We start from the raw sequence: 22,337 nt of genomic DNA, 5'->3' as shown, positions 1-22,337 counted from the left end.
ATTACAAGCAAATCGGAGAGATTATAAAAGATGTCCAGTATTATCTGCAGTCATAGTGATGAACAGACAATAACATCACCAATTTGAGGTGTGTGTGTGTTCAGTGCAGCTCTGTCAGTGTGTGGGTTCATTTTACAAACTGAAAGATGACACACCTTGGTCACACATATTTGGCAGACATTCGTCATGTGGTTTACTACACATGTTCTTAATAATCCTTACAGTATGTTAAAATATCTCAGATTGTTTACAGACATATAAGGCATTGGAAGGCAGAGCAGCAAACTATATCAGCTCACTACTGTATGCAATTCACAAAACCACCCTCATTGTTAACACTGTAACAAGGGTGGCTGTTATACTGAAACACAACATTCATCTTCTGGAACAATGTAAATATGAAGAACATATTTGATTCAATCTGAATAATATTTGACGTTGCAGGAGAAAACAATAATGTAATGTTTTTCTAAAGCTGCATTAATTAAGAGCCTCGGTATGTTTAATGAACAAGCAGCTGCTACTAAATCGCATGGTATAAAATCCCCTGTAGCGGAAGCAGCTGGTATGGCACCTCTGAACCAGACCCAGGTTTTGACTGAACCAGAAACAAAGTAAAGCTCCAGCTGAAAGTATAAAATGTGAGTCCATCTTGACAGTAATGTGTAGGCAATATGGCCAGAGTTCATGTGAAATCAGCTGAAGTCTCGGTTTGTGAGGATCATGGGGGCCACCAGGGTCCAGATGTACATTGTCAAACACACCCAGCTGGAGGTGATCTTCACCCACACTGCAGGCCACTTGCTGGTTATGGTGTAGTCTGCATCAGGGCTGTCAGTAAAACACAACAAGAGTCAGTTTTTCTTTTCCTCATGTTCACAGGAGGAAAAACACCTTTCACTTCTACAACACACAGAGACGGAGGAGGAGGCTCAGCAGGAGCTCCAGGTGTTTCATTACCTGGACATTAAGAACATGTGACTGTCAATGCATAGAACTACTATCACAGCCACAGCAAGTAGGTGAACCATGACAATGGGATCTAAAGTGTAACAGATGCTTGAAACAGACAAGTTTATAATAATGGAAACTTTTCTTTTTCCAAATGTTTTCATGCAGATGGTTAGAGGATGCTCTGCATTTTTCAAACATCAACACAGTGCTTACTGCTGTGATTCTAGTGTAATGGGTACACATAGGTCATGTTAATCTTACACCTCTGTTGCAGTGAATCAGGATATGTGAAAACACTTGTACTAAGGAGAGCAGTTTGAGACAGATGGTGACTGATCCCTGAGCAGTTAGCTTCAGTGCTACTTCCTCTGTTTACTCTCAGTTGGAGTTTGACAGTTTAATTTGATTCCTATTTCATTTAATTCCTACTCATGTCATGGAAACACTTACAGCTGCCTTGTTGTTGAAAGTTGCTGAACACACACACTGTAGTTTATTCTGACTCAGTCCCACACACACCGTCCGGTTGCCGTAAACACTCACTACAGGTCCAAATATTGATTAATAAACCACTGAAAATAGTCGCCAACAAATGCTTTGTTTCCTCCTGTGAGTTTTATAAAAAAAAATACAGCTACCACTCAACTATATATTTATGTTTTTATAAAGTTAGATTAATTCATTCAGTAGGAAGCAATGGGTTTAAATCTGGCCTTTTACATGTCAGATTAACTGTTTCAAATCTATTGTTACACATATTTTATTCACCTGATTAGAAACCTGTTATATAAGATAGTAGACAGACTCATCTTTACAACTTTAATGAGACGTCTGAGCCTCGTGTACGGAGACCCAGAGAGGAACAACATGTATGTAGTGATGTGATAACAGAAATCTGGCAGCTGTGCAAGTGCACACATTTAAAAGTCAGTGTTATATTTTAACAGACTGAACAATGATAACTGCAACTGCTAATGTTATGAGCACCCAGCTCATGTTATGAACTGATGTCAGACTAGAACAGCTGTAGTGTTATTATACTGCCCTCCTCAGTCCCTGAACAATCACTGTTACCTACGACTAATGATGTCATTGATTCGCCGACTAAACACCTATGTGCTGCTGCCCCTCACTGGGCTGTGTGTCTAACCACATTCAGCACAGATATGTGCACATCACCTGCAGGGTAAGAAGGCTGCTGGTGCTAGCACTACTGACATTAGCCACAGTAGGCTAACCAGCATATGTATTTCTAACTTGTCTTTTAATTGTAGTGGGAGAATTTAATCCATCATATGTGTGCTCTCATCTAACCTCTTTGTAGTTGATTAACTATCTCAGTCTCAGCTGAACTGGCCTTGATTGTGGCAAAGGAGTAGTTCTCTATCTGCATTCCTTCCTGCACTCACAGGTCTGCCTGTACAGCCTGGGGCAAGATTTTGGAAGACTGTAGTATCATCAGCTCTGACATTATCGGTTCTGCTGTCAGTTCTGGAGAAATCAAGAGATTTAGATATCCTTTTTGTTATTGCGACATAAAAGTTCTCTTGCACATTTTATCATTTTATCACCAACTCTGTTTCTGACATCTAAGACATCTGTCTGTCTTTGTCTCTCTCTGACCCTTTGTGTGAGGGGTGGGAGCAGCTCTGTGTCACATGATGGAGCACTGTGCAGCACATACACAAACACACACACACATTCACAAACAAACACACAGACAGACAGACAGACAGACAGACAGACAGACAGACCCAGAGACCCGGCGTTAGTGACAATAGCAGAGAAAACTAAACGTTCAAAAGAGTGGTGAAGTGTTTTTCATGTAAGTTTATCTCTGACACATCCAGCAAAAGTCTGTCACATACAGGATAAGAAATGTACAGTTCTCAACTGACTAGCTCACAGTTCATCTGTTGCTCTAGGTGTGTTTTGTATGCCGCAGCCTGGAGCCCACACACAGAGCTTACATTATACGAACATGGGTTAGTGATGAAAAGTAACCATTAACCGATTCTGTCTGAAATGGACAGAGCATCATCTTAACTGTTCAGAAATCCCGTTCAGTTCAGGTCACTCAGAGCAGAGGGGTTTAGTGATGTGGGGGCTGCTGGTGAAGTACTGCACAGTAAAAATACTGTCAAAGAAAAGGTCCTGTAGTAAATCATGTATTACATTGGTTTTATGTTTTCATAATCACAAAATCAGTCTATAATAGTGATTTGCTCAAAATGCTGTTGAAGTTTGTCAAGAATGTTAATTGAGTACATATGAGAAAATAAAGTAGCATGTTAATTCTAATCTTCATTTTTTTCTCTCTCTCTCTTACAAAATAACATAAAGTACAGATAAGAGTACGATTAAAGTGGCACATCGATAGGAGAACTGTTAATGTACCAGGTCGATAAGCAGTATCGATAATAGTACTTATACCGTTAAAATCTCAATGATACCCATCCTTACTGACAAGGGTGTGTCATAGTCAGCACCTGGAGGCCTCCGCAAATCAGTCAAATACTCCAAATTTAAATTTCAGTGTAATAGACAGGATCATTTGTCTTAAGGAATGTCCCCACCTAAAGTTCTACGGAGTGACTTGGTTCCTATGTTTGAGTTCTGGTGGTGTCTCTAGGTGGCAGGGGGGTGTACTGACCTGTACCAGTTGGTGAGGGTCATCATGATGTAGAGCGATGCCAGGAGGAGCATGAAGTGGAAGAAAGAGTAGCTGTACTGAACAATGTCCCGCTCATTGTCCTCCACTCGCCTGGGCCCCGTCGACTCCGCTGATAGGTCGGGGCTGCTGTCGCCCTCAGCCAGGATGGCGGAGTCTTTGGAGGCCATGGTCAGCTTGTTCACCTGACTGGTGCTGGATGAACGAATGCTGCAGGCATAACAGGGACAAGTGATACCAGTTAGAAAAACCACCAAGTACAGAGACCGATGCTCCCCTAACCATTGTCTGGGAGGAACTCAAAGCATGTGAAGACATTCTACTTTTTTTCTACTTTTGATCACATCTCATGATATGATCCACTAATCCATGACAAGTAGGTGTTTTTTTAATTTTTAAATATGCTTGGCCTCATTCTTGATCTTGGAAACAACAACTGACAGATAAAAGTCATGTTATATGATCAAAAGCTCCAGAACAGATACTATGAGATTCCATAGGTCATATTCACATAGCGGCCATTTTCCTCTGAAGTCACACTCAGGGTGAGAAGCTCAAATTCTTTCACTGAATGGAAAATGTGGTCTGTTGTGTAAAAGGTTGTAACTCACATACAGTAAACGTTGGGAATCTGATAAATCGCTGTCATGTCTCTTCCAAATTGATCACCAACTGAATAGATAATGGATACCCTGTATGACAGCTCTTTATTACACATACACCTTTGCCCTGACAGTGGTGGTACTGCTATCCTCAACTTTGACTGAAATCAAAACAAAACAAAACTGTCTGTGATGTGTCACTTGCTTTGTTGAATGTGACCTTACCTCAGAAACGAGTAGAATAGCAACAAAAACAAGGAAAGGTGAAGTTAGCAGTGATGCTGTTGCTCTGCTGTCATATCAGTGTATTATTGATGCAGGTTGATCGTGAAACCGTGTGAATATGGTCTATGAGAACATTTCAGGACCATGTAGTTGACAGGACATTTGTGAAGAGACCTGGATTGTTTCAAGGTGGTAGTCATAGTGTTTCAGACCTACCTGGAGTAGAGGATGCACAGGATAAATATGACAAGCCCCACGATGCTCTGGGCGTCCCACCACTGCAGGTATGGGGATGTCAGGACTGGTTCCTCTGTGTCAATTATCACCACGGCTGTCTGGTTCTCTATCTCCAGGGGGGCCAGTGTGGGGGCCGCGATCCGTTGGAAGATACTCAGCAGGCTGGGGTTACATGCTCCGTCTGAGAGAAGGGAACAGTTTAGTGTGTGAGTAGGGACGTAAACAGACTGATTCTGAACACATCTCATCTGTTCTGACTTTCACATGTTCTTACAATCACAAGACATGTGATCCATGACAGTAGCTTGAAATTGACACTTAAACCTTTTCAAATCAATGGTCATGCTCTGTGTGTGGATACTGCACAGCTCTATGGAGGAATCAACTGACTCCAGCCTGTGCACCAGGCCCCAAAAGAATAATAATAACCCACCGTTCAAATAAAATGGTTGATATTTCTTCAAAGTGAATGAAAAACATTGTCCTGTTTGGTGTTCAGGTCGAGCAGATGGAGGTTGTGTCTGTGACATTTATCAATGACCTGGCTTTTGATTGGCTCACTGTCTCAATTTGAGGAAAAACAATACTTCAACCAACAGTCTCACCAGGCTCATTGGTCATGGCCGACCAGGTCAAAAACATGGTGTACAGGGTGATGATGGAGGACTGGAGAAGACCTGAACGTGGCTGAGACTCCTGAGGACACACAGATAGAACAGTCAGAAATCTCACATGTTGAACTGGCAGATTACACATGCATCATTTCAAAAGCATAAATGTAACACACATCTAATCTACATCTTGCTAATATGTAAATAAATAAAATATGGTTACTTGTATGTCTAACAGTCTGATCCTATCATACTGTAATACAGGGACAGAGCTGGTCCACTCTGTGGCTCCCTGTGCTCTCTGTCCTGTACCTGGACTTTGGGCAGAACAGAAATGACTGAGGCCATGCTGCAGAACAATATGTTGAAGCTGATGAAGAACTTGTTGATGAAGCATCCGTCAGGCTTGGTGTAGAAAATGAAGAACAGCACCACGGCAGTGAATGACAGGATGTAGTTGAGGATAGTTACGGCCAGCAGAGCTAAGAACAGAAGGCACAACAGAGACCACTCAGAAACAGGTTTAGACTACATCCACATGTCTCCGATCTTTAGTGTTCATCTGTCTATCCATAGATCTTTAATGTGTTTCTCTTCTTGTTTGTTTTTTCCACTGTGTTGCATGTTCTCATATACATTACATACATTTGATGTGACTGGGCCACAGGTTGAGTCACTCACCTGCATACCAGCGCCTGGAGTTCCCCGTTTCCATCTTGTCTAACCAGGCCTCATTCCAAGAGTGGGCGAAGTCCACCAGCAGCACCAGCTGGATCAGGATGAAGAGGAAAGCTCCACCAGAGCCCACCACGAACCACGCTGCAACAATACACACACACACACACACACACACACACACACACACACACACACACACCATGCAGTTACTTACCTGTCATATTAAATCTTTGTGTGTGTGTGTGTGTGTGTGTGTGTGTGTGTGTGTGTGTGTGTGTGTGTGTCTGTGTGTGTGTGCGTGCGTGCGTGTTTGTAGGTTCTTACCGTAAGTAAAAGGCCCATCTGGAATGTAAAAGGCACCGACTGTGATGGCCATCAACGCAGCAAGCTTAAAGAACCAAAACCTGAAAACACATTAAGTCACAATTATAATGTGTCCAGACTCCACACACACACATGTGATAAACACAGTTTCACACAGGCTGTTATTATAGTTTTCTAATTTTTAGAACTGTATCTAATCAGTGACACTGAGTCAAAGTGTTTCTTCTGACTGTAACACTCAAGAGTCACCTCATGATCAAGCACACAGGAATCACCCATCACAAGGTTTAATGTGTGAATGTGTGTCCATCAGACCGAGGACAGGTCTGAGTTCACTGGACCAAACCCTTACTTCCTGTCTGGTCTGGCCTCTCACAGAGTACACACAGGAACACAATGACTTTCAGTGTGATATATCACACACATATGAGCGCCATATGAAGGAGTCTGTAACTCAGGGGTTTGGACTGACACTAAGTCACCCAGGATGTCACCAAATAAAACCAGATCTCCTTCTTGTTCTCTCTCTTCTCTCCTTGACTTGTTCAGGAGCAGCAGCTCATCTCCCCTCCCAGCTCTTCAAGGAGCAACAAGGCTCCCAGCCCAGGTCAGCCCTGCTACCTGAGACAACAGCTCTCTTGCCGGCCTGCTCTGAGCAGACTGCAACACTCTTTTCCTCAACAGCAGCGACCTGTTTAGGATTAAGTGTGAAGTTTTCTTCATAATCAGCGGCTACAGCCAGGTGATCTCCAAGCAACAGGAGCTGCAGTTTCTCCGTTTACCGCCATCTTGTGTAGTCTTCTTTCTTCAGGCCACGTGTTATCACAGTGACCATTTTGAATCGGCATTCTTGTCTTTGACTGTGTTCCCACAGAAACACCTCCATACACACACACACACACACACACACACACACACACACGTATATACTTTAGATTAGACATTGTGTTTTACTCTGTCCCATTGTAAATAAATGTCTTTAAGTATAACTACTGGTGTGTTTAATGTTGCACAAGGATGATTATTGCCAACCTCTAGTGCCAACAACAACTGCCAACTTCAATCCTTCAACTTTAACTTACTGTTGATATGGTAATTTGGTTAAACTTATTAAAGGGGACATATTATGCAAAATGCACTTTTCCATGGTTTTCTATCAGTAGTATGTGTCCCCGGCCTGTCTACAAACCCCCAAACATGAGAAAAGTCCATCCTCTCCGTCTTTTGCTTTCTCCACCTTTCAGGAAATGTGTGCTCAGACAGGCGAATTGGAGATTTTCCCTTGATGTCGTCAAGAAGGGCGGGTGACACTCCCCCGAGCTAGGTGTGTATTCCGTCCACTGAGTCTGCCTTGCAGATGCTATCGTTACTTCCCTCGCGAACACTAGCTTTCGGTAGAACAATGTCGAAGGTACGAGCGAAACACAGTTGCTTTGTTGTTGGCTGAACAAACCAACACAGAAGTCTTTTTTTTAACCCCTACGCCCGAGGATCTGAAGACCCAGTGGATTAATTTTATTTTTGATGGAAATATACCCGCTTCAACTCCGAAAGTGTTGTACGTGTGTGCTAACCATTTCACCTCGGACTGCTTTCTCAACGAGGGCCAGTACAATGCAGGATTTGTTACAAGTCTCAAGATAAAGCTTGGATCAGCACTGACTGTCCGTGACCCAACTTTGAACTTCGGAGCTGTAAGTTTTACCATTTTATGTTGCTTTACTGTATGTTCATGAGAGCCTGTTGCGTGTGTTGTTAGCATGGCAGCTAACGTGGCTAACGTTTAGCGTCGTCGACACGCAGCCAGGTATAGCCGGGTACAGATTATATGCAATTCTTCTGCTTGGTATCGCCGTGTTACATTGATTAGAGCCACCCTGTTAAAGGCGTTTTAGCTGTCTGTAAAGTCAAGCCGTTAAAATTCGGACTAAAAATAGGCTCTGTAGTGATTAGCATAGGTGTCCTGGCTTGTTTATTAGTGCTGTGAAAGTTATTATTGAGAGTCATGCCTTATGATGGCCGTTTTAACGTTTATATCATGTTTACAGATACAGTGCCTGTAGGGAATATCTAGATAAGCGCAGAGTTAAGGGGATATGTCCAAGGGTATAGTCTATAATAAACATTTTTTGCATTTTGCACATATAGTGAGCTATTTGCAGTATTTACAAGCTATTGACAACGCAATTTACACATAATTGAGTGCATTTGTTGTTATCATTTTTGCACTGCTTGCAGCTGTTGCCATAACTACATATTTGAGGAGATGTTGGTGTAACCTATGTTTCCTCTTTCCAGCACATAAAGTGCATCTATACAGCTTCCTGCAACAAGGGATGTTGCATGCCAGACTGACCCACTGTAGGCACACAGTTATTCTTGAAGACTCTTCAGCCTCACATCAGAAGTACAGGTCTGTAGCCATCTGAAGTGCATCTACTTTTGATAAACCTAACAGTCATTTATCAGTCTTGGAATGCTGTGCAGGTAAATGAAGCTGTGGTTACTTAGAACTTGTGAGAGTGTGTAGGCTAAGGTTTCTGTCAACATTAACATCTTTGATTTTCTATTTACCTCCAGACTCTACCTGGCTTGCCACGTACTACAATGAAAATGCTGACCGACCACAAGCGCAAACAAAAGAAGGTGAACCAATGTTCAAGGTCCAATTTCCAAAGGCCATGAAGGGAGAATGCAGAGCTAAACCAGCTAAGACTGAGCCGACATTCTATAAGTGTTATATTATTTTATTTTTCAACCAAAATATGTTTTGTACACATTGTATTAAGTATTGCACATATAATGTTATGACAGTTCCATCAACAACAAAATACAGTAAAGAAAATGTCAGGAGGTAGTTAGAAACAGACTTTCAGTCATTGTTTTGTAAAAAAACAACAAAAAAAGAGAAATGTAAACAAAATCTTTTGTGTTTATCAAACAGGGTATGTGGTGGACCTCATATTTGAAAAAGTCTTTGTTGACCTGGGACCATACACAGAAGCTGCTTTGGCCATCCCCATCCCAGAGGACCTCACTGCACAGTTAGAGCGGCCTGAGAAGGAGGAGGTCATATCCAGCTCTGTGTCCCGGTTCTATCATGGGCCAGTCTAAAACCCACGTACCGGCCTGTGGCGTCAGGAAACACGGCATGGATGAGTAGGACCACGCAGGTTGGAATGACGACCCAGATTCTGCGACCAAGGAAGCCCCAGCACCAGCTCACAAAGCTCCTATAGGCTAGATACCTGTACTGACTAAAACAACTGGACAGGGCATTTAGTCTTGCAAACATATCTATGTTGTGTCTAGCAATTTCTTTTTAAGGATCCAGTGAATCCTACTGTTTTTTTTATTATCACTGATTATAAGTCCCTCATTTGATGCAAATAAATGCTTGATTGTTACTAAAGAAATGACTCCTCTGAATTGATATATTATATGCACACTATCTGCTGATAGAAGAACTTTACAAATCAAAGAGCAGCTAAACTAATTTATTTGAGGGTGTGTTACTCCATTTGTGGTGTGTTATTACCATTGTAAAATTATGTGCACGGAAGTAAAACAAGACTGCCTAACATCTTTTATTTAGATTGAAACTATGTTTTTACAAAGCAAAACGTACTGGTGTATTCCTCTCAACCATAAAGGACCATAGTCAGCGCGGTACATGTTGCAAGCATTCTGGAGGGAGTACACATTGAGGCAGAGCGGCTCCAACCCAGGATGGTCTACCATACATGGTAAATCTTCCTCGATCTCCCATAGCCGTATGGTAACCTACAGTGAATTGCAAATGGTAAATGCTATGGTTTATTATAAATGTAAGGTAATCAAAACAAATTACTGATTAGTTTGTCCAGTGAGAATGCTACCTGTGGTATCTCCTAGCAGCAGATATTCTCAGCTTCTGTTGCACAGTTTCCACAGGAGCACCAGTGGCGATTGCTCTAAGACTACAAGGGAAGCTCAGCTTCCCCTAAAATGTCAACAAAATAAGTGGTCAAATATGTGCTGTTGTGTGAACATTTCATTGACTAAATATGCGCTAGAACACGTTCATCTTTTGTTCAGAATCAGCTACTTATCACAGGTAACCGACACGACTTCTTCTCATTCTTCCCCGCAGCGCCACAGAGCTTTACACAGTGTAGACGCCGAGCGTCTCCTGACTTCAATGGGGAAGCAGAGAGTGGGTTGTTCCACTGCAGCCAAACTAGACGGTCATTGGATAAATGCTGGGCTTTGTCCCGCCCATCGGACGCTCAGCGTCTCTGGGGGTCTATGGAGCAGTGGGCTGGCCCGGACGCTCGGCTTCTGCATGATGATTGGATGATCTGTCTGAGGCTGAGTCCCTTTTTGATTGACAGCGAAATGAGCGAATCAGCGATCTTGAAGTATAAGCATCCACCGGAGCAGTTTTCAAGTTTTTCATTCCGTTGTTCGGAGTTGATCTGGAGACGTTACTGATCCTCTGCGACTTTGTCTTTGTTAAAAACGACTAGCGTTGTGTTTGGCAACTCTCTTCTGTCACTCTGCGAATTTACATTTAAATAAACGGACACATTTTATGATGTAGGCCGAAAAATGAGCTTCCCCTCCTTATAAGACCAGCAGCCGCCACTGAGGAGCACCTATCCAAAATATTGAGAAAAATGGTAATATTCACCAAAATATAAAGCTTATGAAATTAAAACACTGACAGACAGTGGAGCTAAGGTGGGTAAGAAGTAAGCTTGGCTACATATCAAGCGCATATAACATAGGTAATTTATAACATGTCACTTATTGCATATAATGTGGAGCTTGACAACAGTGTAGTGTAGAAAACTGCAAAGTTTAGTCTTTGACTAAAGATTACTGTTGCTGTCAGACATGTTTATGCTGATTTACAGCTTTCATTGTAATACACAAAATACATTTACTACATAAAGGAAGATGTCATGATGAGCATCTCTGCTCAAAACATGGAGAAAAATGATTTACTTTTGGCAGGATCTATTAAAATATCTGACTAGTACTGACATTGAACACCTGTAGCAGTCCACATACAACAAACATTTTCATAGACTGTAAAAGTATATCTAAGGAGGCATGACAGATAACTACATTACACAATTCACAATAGTGCTTATTTACCAAAAGAGCTCCCAGTAATGACGAGACAGTAACAGTTAGCATTAGCTACGTAGCTACATGTCAGTAACTGTGTGCCAGCACACATCAACAAACTGAAAATGTAATGTCAAAATACACAAAATTGCTTACCAACCATTCAGAAACATCCTGCTGCAGTTGTAGAGCCTCTCCCTCTGGGTCAGATTCTGGATAAAAGTCGTGTGGTTGAACCAAATCGCTACTGACGCCAGGTTGCCGGTCACGGTCACCGTAAACATTAGAAAATGGTGCCAGAAGCCCATACGGCATCCCCTTCCGAAGAGGGGCGTGGTCAGGCACAGCTCATTTGCATTTAAAGCTACAGACAAAGAAACAGCCGGTTCTGAACAGGGCTGAAAAAGAGGGGTTTACAGGCATGCTGAAATATAGGATCGGAGTGGAGTGGATTTTTTATCAAGAAGCTTCAAAGACATGTTTTGGGGACCTCTGAGACTTATTCAAACTTGTTGAAAAGGAGCATAATATGTCCCCTTTAAATTAATTATTTATCAGTTCCAGATTAATAGTAATAATTTGAGACTGAACCAATATTGGCTTTTTCGCCTATGGTTTTTTAAGCTGGTGCCCCAGAGGACTTTAATTCATTTAAAGTTATTTAATATTAATATTTTTAATATTGATATTTTCCTAATTTATGATAGCCAATAAACTGATAGACAACCGAAAGTCCAACATATGGTGGCCTACAAACAGTCTTCTTTCTCTTCCTGAACATGATCAGTGTGAATCACTCTTCAAACACTTACTTTTCTTTTTGTTAAGTGAATTTAAAGCTGTTAATAACAACAGCCTCCTCACAGTCAAACATCAGGTTTTTGATGAGTTCAGATATCACAGTGAATTATGTTTTTCCGCAGCTTCCCAAACTGAGTGTTGTGATGGTTGGTACATGTTTTAAACTTTATTATGTACAGAACTAATCAAAAATCAATAATATAACAGATCAGGAATGTACTGTAGCTGGGTGATAATGAAGTCAGCTGTAGTAAATGTGAATGCAGGACAAAGTCCAGCTGCTGAACAACACGTTGTATAAATGATGACGCCTTTGACACTTGTGTGTGTCAGTGACACTGACTGTGTCTCTGCACCTGCCTGAAGGCTGGTGGATCTGAAAGCTGAAGCTCCCAGATTGTGTGAGTGTAGGTTAGACAATTGTCACAGTGTGGTCAGACCCACCACCCACTGCAGTGTGTTGGTAATAACATGCAAGTCTGCAGTCCTTACCCGTTGTGGATGGCAGCACGCGGGTCTCTGCTGTTCTTGATGTTTATCATGAGAAAGGAAAATCCCAGGAACCACATGCTCATGCCAAAGCAGACCCGGTACACGGCTTTGTAGCCCACAAACATGTCACAGTTCACATCAACCTGCAGGCTGGGAATAGAAGAGCCCGCTCCCTGTTTACAGAAGCCCGGGATCTGCAGCAAATCACATTTTTTAACTCTCAGTATCAGTATGAGATGATGGAGTTCAAAGTTACAACCACTGAATCTTCTTTGTCTCTGGCTCATTCATTTCAGCTGGTTGTTAACTGAGAACAATAAACAGGCAGCAGCATTAAAGCTGTGTATACAGTCAAGATTTAGCTGACATTGCCTTCTGTAGTATAATAGAATATAATTTAGTGTGAACAGAAATGGTTTCATACTTTCACTCTGTTTGATTCCAATGATGCTCTCTTACCCTCTTGAGCTGGTTGTCAACACCCGGCGACAGCATGACACAGGCGACGATGGTCCCCAGCAGCAAGATGAAGGCGTAGATGATCCTGGTTACGGTGGAGTTCCTGCTGCTAGGACAGCAGCTGCACATCAGACATGTTGCGCTGCTGCACAAGCACGGCACCTGGAGACACACAGTGACACACTACAGTGTCTGAAGGGAGAAACATCTGGAGATAACAAATGACACAGACTGTGGCTTTCACAGTCGCCAGATCTCACCTGTTGAAGCGACATGTTAAACAGCGCTCTCCACCACCACCATCAAACACCATGAAGGAATATGTTTATGAAGAATATTTGATCTTCCAGTAAAGCTCAGAGACCTGGATACTCTGACTGACCAATTAAAACATCTCTTTCTCAGGTCAGACTTGAAGTGGCACTAATTTCTATCAGGACACTTCAGCTCAATTTATCACCTACACCTCAACTGAAGCTTTATTAAAGGTATAGCAAGTGGGCTGTCAAATCATTTTAAATGTTCAAAAACAAATTAATCTTTAAAAAAAATTTAATTTAAAAACCACATCATATATTTGTTTGCGGCTGCACGGTGGTGCAATGGTTAGTGCTGTCGCCTCACAGCAAAAAGGTGCCAGGTTCGAGTCCCGGCTCGGACACGGGATCTTTCTGTGTGGAGTTTGCATGTTCTCCCCGTGCCAGTGTGGGTTCTCTCCGGGTACTCCGGCTTCCTCCCACAGTCCAAAGACATGCAAAATGGGGACTAGGCTAATTTGATGCTCTAAATTGACCATAGGTGTGGCTGTGAGTGTGAATGGTTGTCTGTCTCTATGTGTTTGCCCTGTGATGGACTGGCAACCTCTCCAGGGTGTACCCCGCCTCTCGCCCGAGAAGATGCTGGGATAGGCTCCAGCCCCCCCGCGACCCTACTAGAGGATAAGCGGTAGAAAATGAATGAATGAATATTTGTTTGCTCTCTCAGTCTGTTTGCGTGCAAAAATATCACATCGAAGGCAAAAACTGGAGAATCAAAAGCAGCTGGTCAGCAACAGGAAGATTTAAAAGAAAAGAGTCAAGAGACTGATTGTGAATCTACAAGTAATCCTTTCTCTGTCAAACAGAAAAGAAAAACTGATGTTCGATCGTTATCATTAAAATACAAAGAGCTCTGAAGCATTATCAGGCCTCCGTATTGTTACAGGGTTGGATGTGGGCTGCCAAATCTTTTGATACTTTCAAGTGGACCATGAGTTTGAAGAGGTTGGAAACCATTGATAGAAAACATCTTAGAATAAAGAGTTACAGTCCTGTGGAGGAATGTGAGGAGCTAAGAAACTTATCAGAAACCATTCTCATGTCTTCTCATTTACAGGAAGGACCGGCTAATGGCTTCTCTCTGCTTGTTAATCAGGTAGGTAGGTAGGTAGGTAGGTAGGTAGGTAGATAGGTAGATAGGTAGATAGATAGATAGATAGATAGATAGATAGATAGATAGATAGATAGATAGATAGATAGATGCGTTTATCCCATTGGGGAAATTCATGTGTCTAGTAGCTCATTGGTTATAATAATAAACAGTTAATAATAAAATAATTATAATAATAAATAATAATAATCAAATTAGTCCACCTCCTTTGGCTGAGGCATTATATAGCCTGATGGCAGTGGGAACAAAGGATTTAATCAGATTGGACATGAGAGAAATGATGTTGTGAAACATCATTTGAGAGTCATCTGCCACAGCAATATCAGCTGATGATCACTGACTAAAGGCTTCAATCTGTTATTCAGCCTCTTACTGTTCAGGACCTTAATATGAATCAGTTTACAGACCTTTACCACAGTGGTAGAGGTGTCACATTCCCACAGGAAGCAGAAAAGAAAAAACCACTGACCACTCCCGTCTGAGTGATTCAAACTCAAACAAACAAATACTTCAACAAAAACAATGTGGTGATGATGGAAAAGAGTTCACAGCCTTCCTCTGCTGCACTTGGAGAATCTAAAAGACATGTTTAGAAATACTTCAGATTTTGGTCAGTAATTGTTAAACCTTGAGATGAAGTTGATTAGAAGCTATGTGAGCTACCATTTCCTTAGCCCACCATTCCAGCAGAAGCAACATGAGGGAACATCTGGAAATGATAGACCAAGAACTTGTACAGGTAGTTCTTGTGAAGGAATTTTCTCTTGTCCACCTAATGAATGACTGACTCAGGGTGAAAGGTAAGTGTGAGGCCCTAGGTCTCTGTGCCACAGGTACTGTATTAAAGCTTACCGGCCTTGAGATGCTCAGGCAGCTCCTCCAGACACAGCAGGGGTTTTATGCTAATACTGGTGCCAGGGCTGATAACAGCAGACCTTGGATGGTCGGTAACAAGTGGCTAGGTATTCTAAGAATCAGCATTTGGGCATATATTGTCATCTTCCTCGTTTATGGTTAATGAACCAATAGTGTATTCACACATCCCTCTTCTCCCTCTTCTTTTAGATATTTGACCAATTATGAAGTTATCTATAGTATTCTCTATAAGTGTATATAAATTATCCTCAGGGGTTCCTGCTTCAGAATTGAGGTGACATCATGCACAGAAGCCTGTATTGATTAATCCTCCTTTCTCCTTGGGCTCAAGCTTCAATAAACATTCTCAGCATAAGACATCCTGGACTCCAGAGCTCTTTCTTCACCACTGATGATCAGAATTTGACCTACAGTTATGTCGGTTGTTGGAATAGTCAAATGTCATATTTGACCAATTTTGACAATGGTTACAGAACAAAACAATGTTCCACCACTTTGAGGCTTCTCTATGATGTTTGTCTGCAACAACACAATCCATGCTTCATGGAGGCTACCACCATCTTCTTCTGTTCTTCTTATTTTTGGACATGTGTAAACAAGAGTAGGATGTGACGAGACAGAGCGGTCGGATCTAGATGTGGACACTGGAGACACATAAAACCTCTTTACAGCCGGTTTTAGAATGGGATCTGTATCCAGACGATAAACAACCCATTCCTGCCTCTGAATTGTGTTCTCATCATCCTCACAGATCTGATATCTGTTCCCTGAAGCAAAACCTGCAGGGGATAATTTGCTATAGCTGCTTTCACTGCTTTTATTCAGCTTCCACACAAATATGTGAGAGAGTAGGTATGACAACAGCAGTAAAGTGTACAGACGACTCTGTTATTGTCAGCCTCAGCCACAGCCCGGTCACTGAGGAAGTCCTACCTTCAACTGAACATATCAAAGACTAAAGATATGATGACTGATTTCAGAAGACGAGCCAACAGACAAGGTCAGACAGTCACTGTGGACAATCTGACAAACAACTCGGGACAGTTATTGAGACAAAACTGAACTTTTTAGGCAAACTGTGAAGCTGTGTGTGAGAAGGACCATCAGTGTTCGTTGTGTCTGAGGAAATTGTCCTGTTTCCACACTGACAAGACCATGATGATTTTACTCTACCTGCTTTAGTTTAGTCGATTTGATATTTTTCTCTGGTGTCATGGTTGGAAATGTGTCTTTAAGAGTGAAAATTCTCTCAATCAAATAGGTACATGGCCCAGTTAGCCTATTGGTGAGTCACAGCTTAACCTAGCATCCCTGCACACCAGACATTTACAGAGGACAGCGGGCTGCATTTTACAGTTTTTCACTAATGCATAAATACAGTTCCTGAAACTAGGACCCTGTTTGTCAAAGCTCCACACACACAAATCAAAACCATATACGCAAAATACAAAACATCTTACATCTCATGCAAAAGCAAATCAAAAACTATATAAACTATTCTAAAAATTATACTTTTAGCTTCCAAACTTTACACACAAACACCAAATATATAGATCTTTCCACTGCCGACTGCACGCAACTGTGCTAAAACATTTTACACATTTCTACTTTTCTAATGAGATATGCTAAGTATAAAAACACTATTACTGTATGTTTTTTTTTACATTTCTCATTTGTAGCATGCTGTAAATATGAAAACAAATGCAATGGGGAAACAAAATCTTTTTATTTTCAATAGTGAACTGAAGATGACATGAACATACTGTACTGTAAAATACAGTAGGCCTATATAGTATTGCAGTTACTATCCTGTCTCTGATCTCATCTGTAAGAATTGTCCTATTTCTTCTGACCTGCCTTCTCGCCACTCCCTGTCCTGTAAACTCTTGGTGCTCTTCCTCCTTCACCTCTTCCTCTTTCTTGTCTGCCTCTTTCTCCTTCTCCTCTTGCTATTCCTCCTTTTACTGGAACACTTCTTCCTCTAATTCGTTCCAAAATTGTCCTCGATTGTTGTGCATTCAAGCTATGATTTCTGTGTGATCTGATTGTTAACATATGTCTTCACATGTGCATCCTGAGTTCAGATGATTGCTGAGTGTGGTGTTTCAGTGGCAGTGCTTAGCAATTAACACACAAAGGCTTTCAGTTTTGAATGATGTGTCTAATGTAGAGAAGTGTGTTTGGTGTTTTGCAAAACACTGTAGAAAATGTGAGGCCGAGAATGTGCATATAGTCGTGCAAGTCTGGGCTGACATTTTGCTCTTTGTTTATCAAGTTTTAAAATTGATTTTAGAGTGTAAGCAATCGTAAAAAAAACTGTAATTTATTTATTTACTTATTTTTAATTTCCTTGTGCACAGGGTGTTGTCTGTGCTGTTTGTTAAATGTGTATGTGTAAGACTGATGACTTTATAATGCAAACCAAGTTTACCTACAGGTACAAAGTACCTGTAAGTAACATAACCTAACTAGGTGTCAATGATTGCATTTACACCTACATAAGATCCAAACATGATGTGAGCCAGACCACCTCCAGAAGTGACCCAGCAGTGACAGTGATATTCTGGTCACAGCACGGTTTAAATGTGTTTTTCCTGATCCAGATAACCTGTCTGAATACAGATCATATCTTTACATCAGGTGTAAAACTGGGTCATATTCAGGTTTAGGTTCAGGTTTAAATCAAATCTAGAAACAACCTGGATACAAGACACATTTTAACAACAGGTGTAAATCGAGTCAGTGAGTCTAGAGACAGACATTAAGATGATTAAGAAAGAGTTGGTTACTGAAACCACTGCCCACAATATTTCCGACCTGTCCAAGGTTTACAGGAAGCAGACTATTTAAAGTCAGAGATAAACTCAGGTGCCATGGCAACAGTCACTCACACTCATTTACAGGAAACCAGTGAGAGTCAGGAGGTTTCTGGCCTCAGACAGATTTTGGAAACAGTCTCGGAGCAGTCAATCAGAATATAATGAACATCCTTCACTGGTGAGATAGGTTGCAATGGTTAAATGACAAGGCTGTATTAATTTATTCTTCTGTATTTCAGTTACTGTAAACAAATCCAGTGAAGAGACCAGAACCAAGCACATGTTCTCACCTCGTCAGGCTGAAACTGGTTATTTTTAAAAACAGCCTCGACCTGTGGTGTTGGGGACTTCTTTCTGTGGATTAATACACATGCCGTAGAACGGCCGTAGAACGATTTATGTAGGATTCACTCAAAATAAACAGTTTTATGTGTGTGTGTGTGTGTGTGTGTGTGTGTGTGTGTGTGTGAGTGTGTGTGTGTGTGTGTATTTACGTAGCACCTTTCAAAAACAACAGGGCTATTTCAGTTACAGGAATTATAACAAATATGACAGAAACAGTATGAAGACAGATCAACAGGATTTAAAGAGGCCTCAGTGGAGCCTGGTGTTAAGCTGTTTGTCCTCTCTGTCTCTACAGTGGTCGTGATGAATGTGCTAATGTTGACCTAAGCTGTAGCAGCAAACACTAACACAAAAGGAAAATGTTTCCTTTAAATGAATGAACTACTGATCCTGGAGTCAGAGAAGATAATTAATTTCCTACATTCACTGAGTTCTAACAGTCTGTGTAATAATGCACCATAAATCACTATCTTCACTGCTTGTGTGTGTGTGACACTGAGAGGAGTCAAGAGATAAGGAGGCCCAGAAAACAAGTTAATTCCCCTGCCAGCCAGACAAGGTTGGCTTAGTCCAACCACAGATGAGGCCATGGTAATGTATGCCAGATCCGGCTCATGACCGACCAGGCCACGCAACCTGAATAAACCCTGGAAATGTCTTCATTAGTGTAAAACTGACAGAAGCAAGGTCTTCATTTAAAGTGACTGAGGATCACAGACAATGATGAAAATGATAAATCAATTCATTTATTTCATCATTTCATCATCCATTAATCGTGTAATTTCTTTATTGCGTAAAAATCCAAAGTATTTTCTGGTTGCATTTTTTGGTCTCAAAAATCCCTGTAAATTCAGTATCTACAGCTTGTGATGTACGTTGACCATTATATTTTAGTCTTTAGTGTTTGTGTTGTGTTCATCCTTACATAACATGATCTCAATATTCTGACCCTCATTAAATATATATATTTATAAATATATATATTCTTCACTTGTTTTATATAAACACAAGCTGTCACCATTATGTGTAAACATTCTGTTGACATGGCTCTTGTTGTTGGTCCTGTACAACAACAAGGCAACAGAGCAGAGCTAATCCAATTAATCACGAGTAAGCAGATGACTAAGTGTGTTATGATTAACCCTTTGCTTTGCTGTGTTGATCACGTTAGACATTTTAGCTGAGACAGGCTAATGGCAGGTTAGCAACAGGTCATGGTGTTATAAAAACTTATAACTGAGAATCAACAGTGATAAGCACACGATAGCAGAAACGTCTCAGTAAGACGTCATTACTATATAAATACAATCTTCTTTAATAAAATCTCAACCAGTACCTGCGGTGGCATGACAATGTTCACGGTGTTGTTGGAAATAATCAGTGTGCAGCCATTCAAGCAGATGATGAGTTAAGTGTCGAATTAACCAGTGTTCATTCAATATAATTAATTCATTTGAAAGTTAAGTTTTATTCTCTCTCTGCAAAATAGGAACAGTGTGATTAAAACAGAAATTTCAATGGAGTCTATTCTGAAAAAAAGAGGTGGAATTAATCAACTAAATCTAAATTAGTGCTGCTTTGTGTATAGACCCTCATTAAAGACAAGTCTAGGAGGAAGAACGAGGTGTTCTGTTGTATCTTAGCTGCGAACGATGATTTAAAACAGTGGAGCGGGGTGTATTGTACTGTGCTGTGGAGCGATGAGACCTGTTGAACATCGGGCACATCGCCCTCTCTTAACCGATCCTACCAGTTTCAAACATGGCGTCAATAACACGGTTCATATTCTTTATATCAGAACTTACCCAACTTGCGAAGGAGAAGGCCCCCAGAACAGCCCCCATGACTGTCCGGTCTCAGTCCGCGAATCCGTGTTCTTCCTCCTGGTACTTCTGGTCTGACCCTCCAGGGTGGACCTCAGGTAGGTACAGTGTTACCGCTGCAACAGAGCTGGACATGAACCGTAACAACGGTCTAGGTCCTCAACACTTTCCTTGTTTTTCCTGCTCTTTGGCAGGGCTGAGGAACTGCTACGATTTTTCCACTCAGTGCGTCTGTGAACGCGTCACGCTGGGTTACGTCATTTCGACGTTGACCTACAGTGAACACGGACCCCAGCGCGCTAGGAGAACTTCTCCAAACCTTTATATATAGTCTATGCTCCAAACATGAGCAATTCCTGATCTGTTCGATTCTTAATGTTAGGACAAAATTGTTAGGACCTATACCTCAGCACGCTATGTGGACTCATATTTAATTATACACACATTATCATTTACAAATAATTTTTAATTCATTTAACTACATTTATTTATTACATTATTAATCAAAAATATTTAACATTAAAATACTGTGAGATTTTATAACAATGGTTAATGTCTATGTTGCTGGCAATTTGTGATTATTTTAGTCTATATAAATTCAGATCTCAAATAGTGACGAATCTCATTTAAACATTGATAGGGGCATTGTTTGTTTTGTCCATGCAATAGACTAAATATATTTAATTTACAATGATATGAAACTGTGCTGTAAATATCCATATATCCAAATATCCTGTAAATATCCATATGAGAAGCTGGAACTACAGAAAATTCTAGTTGTTTCAGTTCTGTAGTTAATGTAGGATATGATGTAAATCTGTGCCTGAGTAACCTCAACAAATATGAGGATTTTTTTTTTACTTATTCAATTTCTAAGGCTTATTTTATTATTCTTGTATAAATCCTGCTTTTTTTCTAAGGTTGTTTGTTGATGACATATTTCTATAATCAAAACTATAGAAATAAATGAAATATAAGGGACAACTGTAGCATTCAGGTTTGCATGTTCAGACACTTTGCAAGTATGTTTCTGGATTTTGGAGTCAACACGTGTCTGCAGCCTCAGACCCTGGTTTTATGTAAAGAAACACTTTCTTTGTTCATCCTCTTAACTTGTCTTTATCAGTCAGGAAACAAAACAAACTTCATGGCTCCTGCTGAACCTAACATGTACATGTTTCAATATCACAGAAACAGCTCACTGCAGTAGGCTGGTTAAAAAAACAAAATTATACTGATGCGGTGAATCTGGGAGATCAAAGCATGATGGGAAAAATTCTGATAACTGTAGGAGCCAAGGAACGGACCCAAATACAGATTCACAGACAGATTAGGTAACAATACTTTGGAAACAACAAGACCAGGTCCAAACCTGGTACCTGTCTGAACCATGCATGGGACATAGTTGAAAACTGCTGTTGAGCCGCTGTAAACGACTGACATCATGGGCCATGAAGAGATTTCTGTAATATAACCTGTATATTTTGTGTCTAAAATGTCTTTAAGTGACTTGAGTATTGATGTTTGTGACATATACATATATACATATATTTCACAGCATGATTAAGGTAGAACGGTTCGTTCATCTGCCTGATGATAGAAGCAAAGAAAACAAGGTCAGATGTGTGAAAGAAACAAAAGATCCAGTGAGCTTTCAAACATTTAACACTACACACAGTGTTTTGCAAAACACCAAACACACTTCTCTACATTAGACACCATTCAAAACTGAAAGCTAAACACTGCCACTTAAACACCACACTCAGCAATCATCTGAAGTCAGAATGTATATAGACCAGTGGCGGCTGCTGGTCTTATAAGGAGGGGAAGCTCATTTTTCGGCCTACATCATAAAATGTGTCCGTTTATTTAAATGT

General features: G+C 40.9%; 1 protein-coding gene and 1 long non-coding RNA gene across 2 annotated transcripts; one reads left to right on the top strand and one right to left on the bottom strand.

Moving 5' to 3' along the window:
• Nucleotides 1-169: 169 nt before the first annotated feature.
• Nucleotides 170-20,694, bottom strand: si:ch73-267c23.10 (serine incorporator 1). The gene is made up of 10 exons (XM_056400784.1): nucleotides 20,443-20,694; nucleotides 13,170-13,331; nucleotides 12,711-12,904; nucleotides 6,303-6,382; nucleotides 5,982-6,119; nucleotides 5,613-5,782; nucleotides 5,295-5,385; nucleotides 4,669-4,870; nucleotides 3,608-3,835; nucleotides 170-831 (listed from the first exon to the last, which is right to left on the bottom strand). Exons 1-10 carry the CDS (start codon nucleotides 20,479-20,481, stop codon nucleotides 696-698), a joined length of 1,440 nt encoding a protein of 479 aa, XP_056256759.1. The 5' UTR covers nucleotides 20,482-20,694; the 3' UTR covers nucleotides 170-695.
• On the top strand, nucleotides 6,417-11,581 carry LOC130184788 (uncharacterized). Its single transcript, XR_008830046.1, has 3 exons — nucleotides 6,417-7,996; nucleotides 8,601-8,715; nucleotides 8,883-11,581. It is a non-coding gene; the product is annotated as an uncharacterized LOC130184788 (long non-coding RNA).
• Nucleotides 20,695-22,337: the final 1,643 nt, after the last annotated feature.

The sequence above is a fragment of the Seriola aureovittata genome, chromosome 2 (genome assembly GCF_021018895.1).
Source record: "Seriola aureovittata isolate HTS-2021-v1 ecotype China chromosome 2, ASM2101889v1, whole genome shotgun sequence".
Lineage (NCBI taxonomy): Eukaryota > Metazoa > Chordata > Actinopteri > Carangiformes > Carangidae > Seriola > Seriola aureovittata.
The sequence above is the reverse complement of the archived record's forward strand: the minus strand, read 5'-3'. Positions and strand labels throughout refer to the sequence as shown.